Source organism: Arachis ipaensis, chromosome B2, assembly GCF_059453495.1.
Source record: "Arachis ipaensis isolate K30076 ecotype BB chromosome B2, ASM5945349v1, whole genome shotgun sequence".
NCBI classification, from domain to species: domain Eukaryota; kingdom Viridiplantae; phylum Streptophyta; class Magnoliopsida; order Fabales; family Fabaceae; genus Arachis; species Arachis ipaensis.
This window is the reverse complement of record NC_142437.1, coordinates 22,725,622-22,741,240: the sequence shown is the minus strand read 5'-3', so window position 1 is coordinate 22,741,240 and position 15,619 is coordinate 22,725,622. Positions and strand designations below refer to the sequence as shown.

The window sequence follows — 15,619 nt, the reverse complement described above, 5'->3', positions numbered from 1 at the left end:
AATCTAACTCCTTGAGTTCATCAACGGTTACATCGTCGCCAACCGCATCCATCCCCGTATGCTGTTCAAACTCAACGTACAGCTCTATAACTAGCACGTGACCTCGGGTTTGTTGATAAATAAAGAACATCCGCTGCATGCATGCGTCGTCAGTGATGGACATCAGTTGAAACTGCATCAACCCACCAAATACTTGTACAGGATTTCTGTACAAAATGTTGCTCTCCCTTTTGGAAATGTGACTTTGTATATTCTCACAAAAGACCATTTTGTAACTCCACAAAACTTATGGTACATGGAATAGCAAATGAAGACGGACATTCACAAACAAAAGTCACTCCTTCGTATGTGTTTGGTATAATCTCACCGTCATAATACACTCGAATATTTGCAGTATCTTCCATAGTCTCAACCTCACCTAACCCGACTTTTTTGACACTACTAATTGCCAAAAAACTCAACGGTTTTAGATATATGAAAGCAAGAAAAAAGAGAGTAAAATAGAAATGACGAACTTGAGATGGGTTATGTTTCGTATTTATAGGCAAGACTTTCGAATAAAATATTATTTCCTATACAAAACGCACCCTACGTTTTGAAGTTTTAAAAAAAAATTTCTGACACAGCCAAAACGCAAGTTCCGTTTTGAAAACCCAAAAAAATTTAGACCCTTGCCCACCCAAAACGCATGCTGCGTTTGTACCAAAAAGAAAATAAAAAACATTTCAAAAATTGAAAAAGCATAAAACGTTTCATGCATTTGGGCTAAACGAAAATTAAAAAAAAAAACTCTTGAAAAGACTAAACGCATCCTACGTTTGGTTATTTTGTTTAACCAAACAAAAAAAAAACATGAAATGGGCAAATTGCAGCTTGCATTTGGCCTGACACCATAGCAATAGAAATTTTTAGGAAAAACTACCAAAAGTACCCATGAAGTTTACGAACGCTGACAAAAGTACCCATAAACTAAGGAAATTAACGCTGTATCCATGAAAGATGGGTTCCGTATGACAAAAGTATCCAAATCCTAATTTTTTTGTTGATTTTTTAATAAAATTCCTAAACTACCCCACCCTAAGCCCATTCTACCGTCACTCCCTTTCTTCTCTTCTTCCTCTCTCCTCACTTATCCCTCAAAAACCCTCACAGAGTCACAGAAACTCTCCTCCTACCTCCTCATTGCCGTCCGTCACCCACCTACTCCATTACCGCTAATCTCTTCCCCTCTCACTGCTTCTCCCTCTCACTATTAAGGTGACTACAACACCTTCATTGCACACCTGTGACCCAACCTGAGGAGAATGCTGCCGTGGCGCGCCTGTTGCAGCCGAGGAGAATGTCGTCGTGGCGCGTCTGACTCAGCCGAGGAGAACACCGTCGTCGCACACCTGAGAAGAGAGAGGGGTCGTGGTACTCTTGCATGAAGAAAGCGGGTTCGGTAAAGAGAAATTAGAGAAGAAAGGGAGGCGTCACTGTGGATGGAGGTTCTGCCATTGACGATGTTACAGTCGGCCGGCGAAGAAAAAGGTATTTTTTTTTAAAAAAAATATTTTTATTTTATTTTTCTTCTTTTTAGAAATTGATTTAGTTACTACTCAAATTATACTGTTCTATTTTTTTTAAATCTGCTTCTATTTTTTATGAAGCCTGAGATTGATTTACAGAAGATCCAGTTGATGGCTACTTCTACTTCTGATTTTTGTTGAAATAAATTTCATATTGGATGAATGGATTTGTTGATTTTTTATGGTTGATGGCTTTTTCTATTTCTAGTTTTGCTAAAGTGAATTGAAATTGGATGAATGGATTTGAAAATTTTTATGTTTTGAGTATTTTTTGGTGTTTAATTAATTTGGTTTGGGTATGGATTATAAACTTATGAGTGAATCGGTTGAGGTCCGATCCTCTACCACCACCACTACCATTGATTTCGGTCTGGTTTGTTGTAGGAGTAGTTTTGGACTCCATGGCAAGAGTTGGTACAAATTGAGTTATAAAAGGTTGAAAAAATGAGTTGAGGTTGAGTGTAAGGTAGTTTAGGAATTTTATTAAAAAATTAATATTTGGATACTTTTGTCGTACAGAACCCATCTTTCATGGGTACAGCGTTAATTTCCTTAGTTTATGGGTACTTTTGTCAGCGTTCGTAAACTTCATGGTACTTTTGGTAGTTTTTCCAAATTTTTAACACACGTCTATTTCAATGAACTACACCAAAACTTTTTTCATATAGAAAAAGTAGCCTCTAATATAATCAACTGATCTTAATTAATTCTGTAATGCTGCTGTGTTAACTTTTTAAAACTAATGAAAAAACATTTCGCCCCTTAAAATAAACTCCATGGTATTTTGGTCCTTTGATAAATTTAAATTCATAATTTCTAATATAGTTAAACAACTTTAATTCTCAAAGAATATTTTAATCTTTTGAAAGTAAATTCTAATTTCTATTTTTTTAATAGATAAACAATCTCAATTAATTCTAAAATTTTGGTTTTTTAAAAATTAATTTCTAATACAATAAATGATTTGAATTAATTTGGTAAGCGTATTTTTTTACTTTTTAAATTAGTACAAAATAAGTATTTTAGTCTCTTAAAATAATTTTTGATGGATATTTTACTCTTTTAATTTTTAGTAAGATTAAATAATCGTAAATCTAAAAGAATATTTTTGTTTTTTTAAAACTTTGTTTTGTATTTAATTCTTTTATATATATATATATATCTTGTGTTTAATTGAAAAATATTCAAAATTTTCAATTATGATTTTCTAAGTGTAAGTGTGTATCTATAATACACAAATTTTTTAATTAAGAAGTTACCAAAATTTTTTTTTCTAATTAAAAAATATTTTTGGAGAAAAAAATTTCTCTAAAAAATTAACACTTAAAATATGAAATAGTAACTAACTAACTGTTACGGATCCAGCCCACGAATCCCGGACCTGAGGTTGGCCCGAATCCGGCACCTCGGGTCCGACCCGCCACTCTCTCCCGGAAGGCCCAAAATCGGCCCTCTGGAACTCCTGAACCGATTTTCGAATTCAAGCGTCTCCCTTATCTTAGCCAGATAAGATAAGATAAGATATTCACCATCACCTATAAATAGAGGACCCAGGTCCCTCTAGGTATTCATTCATTCCTCACACCTTATACCTCTTAGATCCATTCTGACTTGAGCGTCGGAGTGTCTTTGCAGGTACCTCCCCCCATTGCTCCAGTCAAGCGACCCGGCTTCAGCCTTGATCCGCAGGTTCCCGATCTACCCTTCAACCCGTACCAGAGACATCTTGTACATTGGCGCCGTCTGTGGGAAACTTGCGCCAGCCAAGCCGGATGGGGGACGTCCTGGAGGAAACCCCCTCAAGCCAGGATGACTCCCGACCGCTCCACCCAACCCCAGAACACCGGGAGGTCACAAACCAAGCAAGAATAGCAAGTACTGTCCACCACACGAACCACCACGTCGTCACGAACCAACGACATCCTGAGAAAGCTAGGGACAAAGCGGCGCAGATCATCCAGGACCTCTGCCTCCGGGTCCAGGAGCTCGAAGGCAAACTGACCAATAGAGAAAAACACAACAACGAACACGGAAGCCAGGCAACTTCCAGGTCAAGATCTCGCCGCGGTAGGTCGCCAACCCGACGACCCGATAGGAGAGACGGTCGCAGCGCCTCACGAGACTACGGTCACGAGAAATCGCCGGAACGGCGGTACAACAAGAAACACAACCGCAGCACTTCCAGAGATCTAAGTCGTCAACACGACTCAGACAAAGATCGGAGGTACCGAAATACCAAGCGCACAAGAAACGACCACACAATAATGGGAGCTACACCCTTCACAGAAAGAATCTTGAGAGCGAAACTCCCCAAAGGTTTCGACAAACCTACCGACATGAAGTACGATGGGACCAAGGATCCCCAGGAACATCTAACGGCCTTCGAGGCCAGGATGAACTTAGAAGGAGCGGCCGACGCGGTCCGATGCAGAGCCTTCCCGGTAACCCTTGCAGGGCCGGCGATCAAATGGTTCAACGCCCTCCCAAACGGATCCATAGCCAGTTTCCACGACATAACACGAAAGTTCATGGCCCAGTTCACAACTAGAATCACCAAAGCCAAGCACCCCATCAGCTTGCTAGGGGTCACACAAAAACAAGAAGAATCCACAAGGAAATACCTCGACCGCTTCAACGATGAATGCCTAACGGTCGACGGGCTCATGGATTCCGTCGCGAGCCTTTGCTTAACCAACGGACTCATGAACGAAGATTTTCGCAAACACCTCACCACTAAACCAGTATGGACCATGCACGAGATCCAGAATGTCACCAAAGATTACATCAATGACGAAGAAGTCAGCCAAGTCGTCGCCGCCAACAAACGGCAGCACGGGAACACCCAACACGGCAACTCGGCTCCTTGCCAAAATCCATCACCCAGAGAGAATCAAAGAGACCACCCCAGACTGACAAATACTAACTGACCACCAAGAATTGGCAAATTCTCTAATTACACGCCCCTGACAGCACCAATTACCGAAATATACCACAAAATAGCAGATCGAGGCATCATTCCGAAAGCCCGACAACTCAAAGAAAGGACGGGAGGCAACAAAACCCTCTACTGCGACTACTATTGAGGTTATGGTCACAGAACACAAGATTGTTTCGACCTTAAAGATGCCCTCGAACAAGCCATATGAGACAGCAAACTCCCAGAATTTGCCAAAATCATCAGAGAACCAAGATGTGCGGAAAGAGACAGGTCGCCGGAAAAAGACGGGCGTAACCCGAGAACCCAGAAGCAACCCCCCAGGGAAAGCCCAGAAGACGACCCGACCATCATAGTAAACGTCATCACGGGCAAGGACATATCGAGCAAGTCGAAACTAACAATGAAAAAAGATCTCAAAGTAATGGCGGTCAGAAACCAGACTCCAACCACTGCAGCCGACAACACGATAACCTTCCTACCAGAGGATTGCCAGCACGGCACCTCGGCCGAAGATGCCCCCTTTGTCATCTCGGCCAGAATCGGAACAGAACTAGTACGAAGGATACTGGTGGACACCGGGGCAGACTTGAACATCCTCTTCCGAGGAGCCTTCGACAAGCTCGGGCTCCACAACGACAACCTCCAAACACACCGCAACGGCGTCACGGGACTCGGAGACAACTTTCTCAAACCAGACGGCTCAATCACCCTTCCCATCACCATAGGAACAAGCAGCCAAAAGAAGACAGTCCTATCCGAATTTGTAGTCCTAAAAGACTCCACAGCCTATAACGTGATTCTCGGAAGAAAAACAATCAACGACTTCTCCGCAGTCATCTTTACCAAATACCTCCTCATGAAGTTTAGAACCGAGGACGGCTCCGTCGGTACCATCCACGGGGACCGAGAGGTCGCAGCCGAATGCGACAACACCAGCCTAGCTCTAAGGAAGAAATCCCGAGATGCGGCCGGGATATTCCTAGCTGACCTGGATGCCCGCCAAGACGACCAACCCAGGCCAGAACTAGAAGGAGACATGGAAAAGCTACAAATAGGGCCAACCAAGGAGGAATACACCTTCATTAATAGGAACCTCCCATACGATCTTAAAGAAGAACTCTCCCAACTCCTGAAGCAAAACAGAGACTTGTTCGCATTTACACCAGCCGACATGCCGGGAATAAACCCCGACCTTATGTCCCATCGGCTAGCCGTAGACCCCAAAGCCAAACCAGTGGCACAAAGGAGACGAAAAATGTCATCAGACCGAGCCGCTGAGGTCAAAAAGCAAGTTAAAGCCCTACTCGAAGCCAACTTCATCAGAGAACTCCCCTACACGACATGGCTAGCCAACGTCGTACTAGTGAAAAAATCTAACGGGAAATGGCGAATGTGCGTCGACTACACAGACCTCAACAAAAGCCTGCCCGAAGGACGCCTTTCCCTTACCAAACATCGACGAATTAGTAGATGCCGCATCCGGCCACCGATACCTCAGCTTCATGGACGCATACTCCGGCTACAACCAGATCCCGATGCACCGACCAGACGAAGAAAAAACAGCGTTCATCACCCCAGACGGGATATACTGCTACACAGTGATGCCCTTCGGCCTGAAAAACGCGGGAGCCACCTATCAAAGACTTGTCAACAAGATATTTCAAAACCTATCCGGAAGCAAACTAGAAGTCTACATAGACGACATGCTCGTCAAGACCGAATCCGGCGAGCAACTCACCAACGACCTCAAGGTCATAATGAACACCCTACGAAAGCACCAAATGCGACTCAACCCGGCAAAATGTGCCTTCGGGATGGAGGCAGGGAAGTTCCTCGGCTTTATGATCACGCAACACGGAGTTGAAGCAAACCCAGAGAAATGTCGTGCCATCCTCGAAATGACGAGCCCAAAAAACCTTAAAGACATCCAAAAGCTCACCGGCCGATTGACGGCGTTATCACGATTTCTCGAGGCATCAGCTCAAAAGGCGATCCCTTTCTTCAAACTAATGAAAAAAGGGGCCCCTTTCAAGTGGGAGACGGAATGCGAAGAAGCATTCCAACATTTCAAGAGAGTCTTAGCAGAACTACCAATCCTCACCAAACCCCAGACAGGGGAAATACTCTACCTGTACCTCTCCATAACGGAGGAGGCACTCGCAGCAGCGCTCATTCGTGAAAACGAGAAAAAAAGAACAAAAACCCGTATACTTCATAAGCAGAGTCTTACAAGATGCGGAAGCTCGCTACTCACGCTTAGAAAAACTAGCTTTTGCACTCCTTACAGCCTCCCGGCGCCTACGACAATACTTCCAGGCTCATTCCGTGACGGTCCAAACCGACCAAGCGGTCAAGCAGGTACTACAAAAACCCGACCTAACGGGCAGAATGCTAGCATGGTCCATCGAACTATCCCAGTTCGATATCAAGTTCGAACCCCGATACGCGATCAAAGCACAAGTCATGGCCGATTTTATCGCCGAAATGACACCGGGAGACTCCATCCCTGAATCATGGAAGCTACACGTTGACGGCTCCTCGAACATCACTTCCGGAGGCGCCGGAGTCATTCTCGAAAGCCATAACGGAGTTGTGATCGAACAGTCAGTACGATACGAATTCTCGGTCTCAAACAACCAGGCAGAATACGAGGCCCTCTTGGCAGGCCTAGCCCTAGCCCGGGAAGTCGGAGCAAAGGTCCTAGAGGTAAATACCGATTCCCAGGTAGTCAGCTCCCAAATTAACGGAGACTACCAGACACGAGATCCCTTACTCCAACAATACCTCGCCAAGGTAAACAAACTAAGAGAAGGATTCGAGCACGTTACCATACAGCACGTTCCTAGGGAATAAAACTCCAGGGCAGACCTACTTTCCAAACTAGCTAGTACCAAACCTGGACACGGTAACAAATCACTAATCCAGGAAGTCGTTAAGTCACCCTCCGTGTCAACGACAACCAACGCTCATCTGACATTCTCGAACCAGGGATCTTGGACCCACCCTATCCTACAGTACCTCCTCGACGGAACACTGCCGCCGAACCCCAAAGAAGGAAAACGAATAAAAAGGGCAGCTGCCAACTATACCGTTGTCGCAGGACAGCTATACAAACGTGGATTCTCGCAACCCCTGCTCAAATGCGTCGAACCTGAGAACACGGAGTACATACTCCGCGAAATCCACGAAGGTTGCTGCGGCCACCACGTCGGAGGTAAAACATTAGCCCAAAAAGTCATCAGGGCAGGCTACTTCTGGCCCACGGTTATCCGGGATTCCATACAAATAGTTAAAAGCTGCGACAAATGCCAAAGGCACGCCAATATCCACCAAGCCGCTCCTCACCAGCTCAGCATCATATCGGCAGAACGGCCATTCGGCACCTGGAGGATCGACCTCGTCGGACCCTTCCCTACGGCACCCGGTCAACTCAGGTACCTCATCGTCGCCATAGACTATTACACCAAATGGATCGAAGCCGAACCCCTGGCCTCCATAACGGCAACCCAATGCCGAAAAGTCCTCTGGCGACAGATCATCACCCGATTCGGGATCCCAAAGATCATTATCTCGGACAACGGAACCCAATTCGCTGACAAAAAGTTCAGAGAATTTTTAGAAGGGCTACGTGTATCTCACCGTTTCAGCTCAGTAGAATACCCTCCAAACAAACGGACAGGTGGAATCCGCGAACAAGATAATCGTCAAAGGACTCAAAAAGTGACTCGACGAAGCCAAAGGACTATGGGCCGACGAACTCGGATCGGTCCTATGGTCATATCGAACCACACCTCAAACGACCACGGGAGAAACACCTTTTTGGTTAACATACAGTGTGGAGGCGGTCATCCCGGTAGAGATCGGAGACCCAAGCCCCAGAAAAACAGTCGGAGGTAACGATGAGGGAGCAGAACGAGACCTCATTGACGAAGTAAGAAGCATAGCCCATCTCAGGGAGCTAGCCCTGAAACAGAGAATCAGCCTAAGATACAACCACAGAGTCATCCGGCGAGAATTCGCAACTGACGACCTCGTCCTACGACGAAACGACATCGGTCTCCCGACCCCAAGAGAGGGAAAACTCACCCCCAACTGGGAAGGACCATACAGAATCAAGGCTGCAATCGGAAAGGGAGCATACAAACTCGAACGACTTAACGGCAATGAAGTCCCGAGGACATAGAATGCCGCCAACTTATGACGATACTACACTTAGACCGACCTCGCTAGGTCACCCCCTTTCCTTTTTTGGTTATCGTCTTTTCTCCACTTATGTTCCCATTTTTTACGAATCTTAAAAACTTTCGTTTAAGTATCAATCCCGGGTACTCTTTCCCCCCAAAAAACGAAGGGTTTTAACGAGGCCCAACCATTAATAAAAATTCCATTAAAAGCTATTTCTATCTTTCTAAGTGCCCCAAATACGGAACAAAGACACGGCCACGACTGGGGGACTGATCACCCCCCAGGCCCAACACACGAATATCCAAGAAAAATCCGACCAAACGACGGTCCGAGGGAACAAATAAAACACGGAATAGCTTAAAACGGAAAGGCCCGAACGGCCGAAATTACCTTAAAACGGAAAGGCCCGAACGGCCGAAGTTACCTTAAAACGGAAAGGCCCGAACGGCCGAAAATAGCTTTAAACGGAATATACAAAAGAGGCCCGAACGGCCGAAAAAGTTGTTAAACGAAACCCGAAATTACGAAGTCACGGTTACACGACCCACGGCCAAACCAAAATATCCAAAAAACAAACCAAGTCTAAAAGTAAAAAGCAAAATTACAAGAGATAAAGCTACTCGACGTCGACTATCTGGCCATCACGAACGGTCTTGAAAGCTCCCATCACGGACACATCCACACTCGGAGCCAACACTAGGGCCTGTGCCTTCATTGTCTCCTCAGTGGCAGCAATCGCATCCTTAGCATCAGCCAGCAACTCCGTTTTCTCCCTCTTCAAGGCAGCAACCTCGGCCTTCAAAGCCTCCAACTCACCAAGAAGCACGACAGCCTGGGAACCGGCATTAGAAGCCTTTTGCCGCACCTCACCCAGTTGGGAAAGAAGTGAAGTCTCGACCTCGGAAAGCCGGAGAATTTCTGCCCCGGCTTCCTCAGAAGACTTCACTGCCTTCTCCTTCAGCTTAACCATCTCAGCCTGAGAATGACGGAGTTTCTTATCCAACAAACCAACTTGAGCCATCACGGGCTCAGCCTTCCGAACAACAACGGCAGACCAAAGGAGGGCACGATACACCGACTTGGCCTGGAACGAAACATCGTAGCCATAAAAAAACGGCTCCGTACCAGGCATCAAGTGTTGATCGATAATCCTCGGGGCATCAAAACGACGGTCCATCACACTAGGCACCAAACCCTCTTCCTCGAAAGTCTCACTGCTCGGATCCTCAGGCCTTTTTCTCTTCCGAGAAGCCTCAGCAGCCGTCACCACGACGACTTCAGGCGAGTTCGCAGGACCAGGAGAAAATTGAGCGTCGGCCCGCGCACCCGAAGAAATCACCTCCTGAGAAACCGGCTGAGAATCCACGGCAGGATTGGAGACAGGGGTAGAAGGAGACGAAGACCCCTCCTCCCGACCCATCGCTGCCTTCAACCTGGCCAGAGAAGTCAGCCCACCAGCCATCTCAACTGAAAGAAACCAAAGAAAAATGAAGTTACAAAGTCGGAAAAACAAAACATAAAAAGTCGAGAAAGGGACAAGGCACACACCGATATACGCCCGACAAGCCTCGGGTTCCCCCATGACATCTCGATGATTCAACGGACGCTCACCAAACAAATGCCACAAAACGTTGGCAACGTCCTTATCCTCCTGAGATAAACCGTCATAGGTGAACTTAGTCAGAACTGACGGGCCAGCACGGAAATTCCAGTATGTCGGAAACCGGCGTACGCCCTCCGGCGACAGCCAAAACGGATGATGCCCCTGGACGGGGCGCACCTTAAAATACTCCTTTTTGAAACCATGAAAGGAATCCTCAAACAACCCAAAAATTCGACGATGAGGCTGAGCACGAAATGACATATATCCTTTCTTATGCTTCCCTTCCTTAGTCGGGAGAGTGCATAGGAAAAGAAAAAGGAAAACAGGAACAGAAGCCGGAAGATCGAGATACCGGCACACCAACTCGAAAGACCGCACGGCAGCCCAACTGTTCGGATGAAGCTGAGACGGCGCCACGGAACACCGACTCAGCAAATCCTGAACAAACGGCGAGAAAGGAAACCGCACGCCGAGCCGGGTGAACATCGACTCGTAAACCCACATCCAATCCGGAACAGTGGGCGAATGAAGGTTTAAATAGCAAACGCGCTCATCGGCATCTGGAAGGGCAAGCTCGTACTGCCGCTCCATATCGCCGCCACCACAAATCGCCCCCTGATCACGGAGGCGTTGAAGATCGGCCTCCGTCATCCGTGACAGAACGCCCCACACGTCGCTAGTCACCCAAGTGTAGCGAGTGGGGACGCCCCTGGAGGGGGCTATTGGAGCACCAACACCCTCATTTCTCCGCCGATACATACCTAAAACAGGGAGGAGCACCACCATCAGCCTACTAACCCTACGCAGAAGCAAGGACAGAAACCTACCACTACTACCAGTCCAACACGGTGGTGCACCGCCACTTCTAACCAAACACAACCACACTCAGCCCCGTCAAAACTCAAATACCACCGCCCGAAACACAATGCAACAAAGAAATGACAAAGCAATGCATGGCAAATACAGAACGACAGGCGTACCACAAAACAAAAAGAAGAAAAGCGAAGCATACCAACCTGGAAATGCAGAAGATGATCCTGGAAAGCTTGAAGAAACAGGGACAGCAAGCGAAAGAGAACAGTATCAAAGAGAGGGAAGGAGATTTTTTCAGAAGAAAGAACGAAAAGGAAAAATGAACGAAGGTACTCAAGTAAAAGGCCAAAACGGTTACAAAAGAAGGGGGCAAAAAGACACAATTAACCCTAAGCAAGGTTAGGCTCGTAGGGGCAAAAGAGGAAAATGCCCCATCACATTTAATGCCCCCCTCGAAAAAAGAAGCTAATAAAGCACGTCTCGAAGAACGCAACGGACGCAGTGGACTCGGAAGAGTCACGTCAAACCAAAACGGTCAGACAAAGCCTCCAAAGCAAGCCGAGGCCGAGACACCGATCTCCCTCCAAAGAACCAAACGAACGCCCGAGAAAAAAGACCTAGCCCGCGGTCAACACCACACCTCCCAGCGCCAGACCGACCTTTGCTCGCTCTCCCGTTGCGGGGGCAACTGTTACGGATCCAGCCCACGGATCCCGGACCCGAGGTTGGGCCCGAACCCGGCACCTCGGGTCCGACCCGCCACTCTCTCCCGGAAGGCCCAAAATCGGCCCTCTGGAACTCCTGAACCGATTTTCGAATTCAAACGATAAGATAAGATAAGATATTCACCATCACCTCTAAATATTGGACCCAGGTCCCTCCAGGTATTCATTCATTCCTCACACCTTATACCTCTTAGATCCATTCTGACTTGAGCGTCGGAGTGTCTTTGCAGGTACCTCCCCCCATTGCTCCAGTCAAGCGCCCCAGCTTCAGCGTTGATCCGCAGGTTCCCGATCCACCCTTCAACCCGTACCAGAGACATCTTGTACACTAACTAACTATCTTTGTTTTATTACTTTATTGGATATATGATTAAACTAATAGACTCAATAAATATACTTAACAATAATATTTAATAAGTAAATATATTTTGGAAGACAATTTGTGGTTAAAACTTAAAACATGATACTTCACGTAAATATTAACAAGAGAGTAGAAAGTAAAAACACGCATCAATGATATTATGCGTAAGGCAGTAAGAGAGAGTTGAGAATGACTAGAATAAAAAAGCAGTTTGTAATGGGTTTATCAGACTAATATTTCCATCTGAGCCCAGGCCCACTTTTGCTCGAAGTGTAGAAAACCCTAATTTTTTCTGCCCAAGTATATAAGCACCCGCAAGACGAACAAAACAGAGTGAGAACTGAGAAGAGTGGATCTCGGGCACAAAGATGGCGTCGAAGAGAGGTAGGCACAATCTGGGTTTTAGGGTTTCTACGTTCTACATAACAAAGGCTACATATCTCTGATTATAGTCGTTGATTTGTTTATGTTTTGTTGTTGTAAGGTCGCGGAGGAAATGCCGGCAACAAGTTCCGCATGTCGCTGGGTCTTCCGGTGGCGGCGACGGTGAACTGCGCCGACAACACCGGCGCCAAGAACCTTTACATAATATCAGTGAAAGGAATCAAGGGAAGGCTGAACAGGTTGCCGTCGGCGTGCGTCGGTGACATGGTTATGGCGACTGTGAAGAAGGGAAAACCTGATCTCAGGAAGAAGGTGTTGCCAGCTGTCATTGTTCGCCAGCGTAAACCCTTTCGCAGAAAGGATGGTGTCTACATGTACTTCGAAGGTATTTTGTTGCATTCTTCATCTGTTATGCAGAAATGTGTGTTCTTTAAGAACGGCATCGAAAATCGAGATTTTACGGCATAAATTAAAAACTCGTAATATATGAAATTGGAATAGTAAAGTGGTCTGATTTAATAGAAATTTTAGAGTCGATTGCCTTGTTAAATGTTTTAATAGTTAAAATAGGGATTTTTGCCACTGTTGCTTGGCAGGTTCGTCTAGGTTTAATGATAGAAGTTATTTGATACTTTAAATTTTCAATGTAGTTCGGAAAGAAAAGAATAATCAGCATCTAGAATGAATATTGAGGTTTAGATTTAGCAATGCTGAAAATGTTTATAAACATTTGAAATTCCTCTAAAAAGTGAGAAAGAAAACAAGTTCACACTTGTTACCTTTGAGAATCATCAGTATTTGCTTTTAGTTGGTTTGAAATGTGATCTAGTCATTTTTGTTTAGAATTCCCTTTGTGTTTGTTTAGTTTAATTTTTAATTTAGTTATGCTTGCAATTCTAGTATGAATTCTTTCATAATGTTGCTTCTGTATTGCGGAGTGGCTGATGTTGTAGTTGGTCATTCACACATATAAAGCATATAGTTGTTAAAATGCCAGTTTTAAACAGCATGATGATACTTCACATATGCATTGTGTTACCTGTCTGCTGGTAAATTCCCATTTTCTTATGATTGATTCATATTCATTTACAGTGATGTAATTCTAAATTTTAGTGTTGTACTTTGGGATACAATATTCTGTTAGGGGAGCTTTGCTATTTTTCATGACATTAATACTAAGCACTTGGCGTAAACCATAGAGAGCTTGGATGTTTGCTTAACCAAGAAGCTTTTTATTTGCAAGATCCTAAATGATTTTATAATTTGATATTTTAGGTTTATTAACCCAAAATAAGTGATTCTTTTTATACTTGTGTGGCTAAACTGTAAAAACTAGACTTAGCGGACTCTGTAGTTAATTTGTTGTCTAGGATCCTCCATTGCATTCTACGATTGTCTTTACACAATTATTAACTCTGATTTTTGTTTGGAAATTTTTGCAAGCTTTCTTTCATAATTACCTCCAATACATAAGTTTATATACTTTTAGTATTGTTTGGTGAGTAGTTCTTTAACTATGGTGTTGTTTTCTGCAGATAATGCTGGTGTCATTGTGAATCCTAAGGGTGAAATGAAAGGTACCATTTCTCAAATTTAGACATTAGATGACAATAACATGCATCTAATCAGTAGGGTGTTTTATTTACCAATATTGTACTTCAATATTCAAATAAATCATAGTATAGTACCATACAATTTAATAAATCCAAACATTAAAATTCATTCTAATTTTGTTGCAACACTTGTGAATGTAGGTTCTGCTATCACTGGTCCAATTGGGAAGGAGTGTGCTGATTTGTGGCCTAGGATTGCAAGTGCAGCCAATGCAATTGTTTGAGTGGGAATCCTCCTCGTGTCATTTTGTTTTTTCTTATTAGGATTTTGTATCAGATTCTGTTTATCCTTTGAGATTGCACTGGAAATCAGTTTTACTTTGCATCAGTTCTGAGCAAGTGGCTTTGTTGAAGAGATGAGATTTTATTGATTTAATTTAAAGTTTTGATCTTTTTATTATAAAGCTTTAACTTTCTGTGCATTGGGCTATATCAATATTCTGAAGGATCCTGTCGAGGGATTTATCTTATTTCTTTTGGATTGGTGTTTACTAATTATTGTTGTTGTTGCTGACCGTTACTTGGTGGAAATGATATTTCTAAAGCTGTTTTATTTTACTGCTACCAGAAATTTCCTATTGTCGAGCGTAGTTATCACACATTAGTAGTTGTTTAATGCTATAAGAATTCCAAGCGACAGTTCTTATGCGTTACTCTCCTGTTTGCTACTTGGAAAACTGGAAGCACCACTTTTCGACCGACTTGCATAGAAGAGAATGAAATGTATGAATGTTATTGCAATTTCATATATATCTTGAAATCATTGTAAATTCTTGTTTAATTTCTTAGGCTAAATAATTTTTTGCATGTATTAATGATACATAACAGCTGTGATTCGATTATATATCATCATAATTTTTTGCATAGTGTTTTATTGTTTTTTTTTTCTTTTACAAACATTGGGTTTTACAGTGTTGTATTATTTTTGTGGTATATATCAATAAAAGTTTGATTTGTATGGATTTATTTACAGTCTTCAATCATCATGAATGGCGTAATCATGTTTAATGAAAAGAAAAAAAAAAGGAGCAAAGAAAAAATAAGTCAGCAACATAATAATAATAACATTGAAAGCTTAGAAGGCTAGAATTAAGGTTCGTGAACTTGAAAGAGATGGAGGTGAGAAACTGAGAAATGTGGTGAAGAAGAAGAAACACTGGTTGTCATGGTTGATAATTGTGTGGATAAAATATACTAAATACATATTTAAATTAAAACATATTTTGTGTAAAACAAAGTTTTATTTTTGTTAAATATCTATCTAAATCTATCCAAAGCCCACTCAGCCCATACTCAAGATGTAAAGAAACTTGTGTTTTTGTTTTTGTTAAAATATTAATTCTACATTTATCTTTTATCATCTAAATTTTATTAGGTTCGCCTTATATATTCTTTTTTTTTTTGTAATTTAATACTTAAATTGATAGAT

At 43.6% G+C, this 15,619-nt stretch overlaps 1 protein-coding gene and 1 non-coding gene across 2 annotated transcripts; both read left to right on the top strand.

Moving 5' to 3' along the window:
• Positions 1–12,426: 12,426 nt before the first annotated feature.
• LOC107625081 (large ribosomal subunit protein uL14x/uL14z/uL14y) lies at positions 12,427–14,601 on the top strand. The gene is made up of 4 exons (XM_016327648.3): positions 12,427–12,577; positions 12,678–12,962; positions 14,113–14,154; positions 14,332–14,601. The coding sequence occupies exons 1-4, from the start codon at positions 12,562–12,564 to the stop codon at positions 14,412–14,414; spliced, it is 426 nt and encodes a 141-aa protein (XP_016183134.1). The 5' UTR covers positions 12,427–12,561; the 3' UTR covers positions 14,415–14,601.
• LOC148573295 (small nucleolar RNA snoR137) lies at positions 13,496–13,634 on the top strand. The gene has a single exon (XR_015906513.1). It is a non-coding gene; the product is annotated as a small nucleolar RNA snoR137 (small nucleolar RNA).
• Positions 14,602–15,619: the final 1,018 nt, after the last annotated feature.

Coding starts and splice junctions, on each gene's coding strand:
- LOC107625081 (XM_016327648.3), top strand. Junction 12,963..14,112: donor TGTCTACATGTACTTCGAAG/GTATTTTGTTGC, acceptor TGTTTTCTGCAG/ATAATGCTGGTGTCATTGTG. Junction 14,155..14,331: donor TCCTAAGGGTGAAATGAAAG/GTACCATTTCTC, acceptor TTGTGAATGTAG/GTTCTGCTATCACTGGTCCA.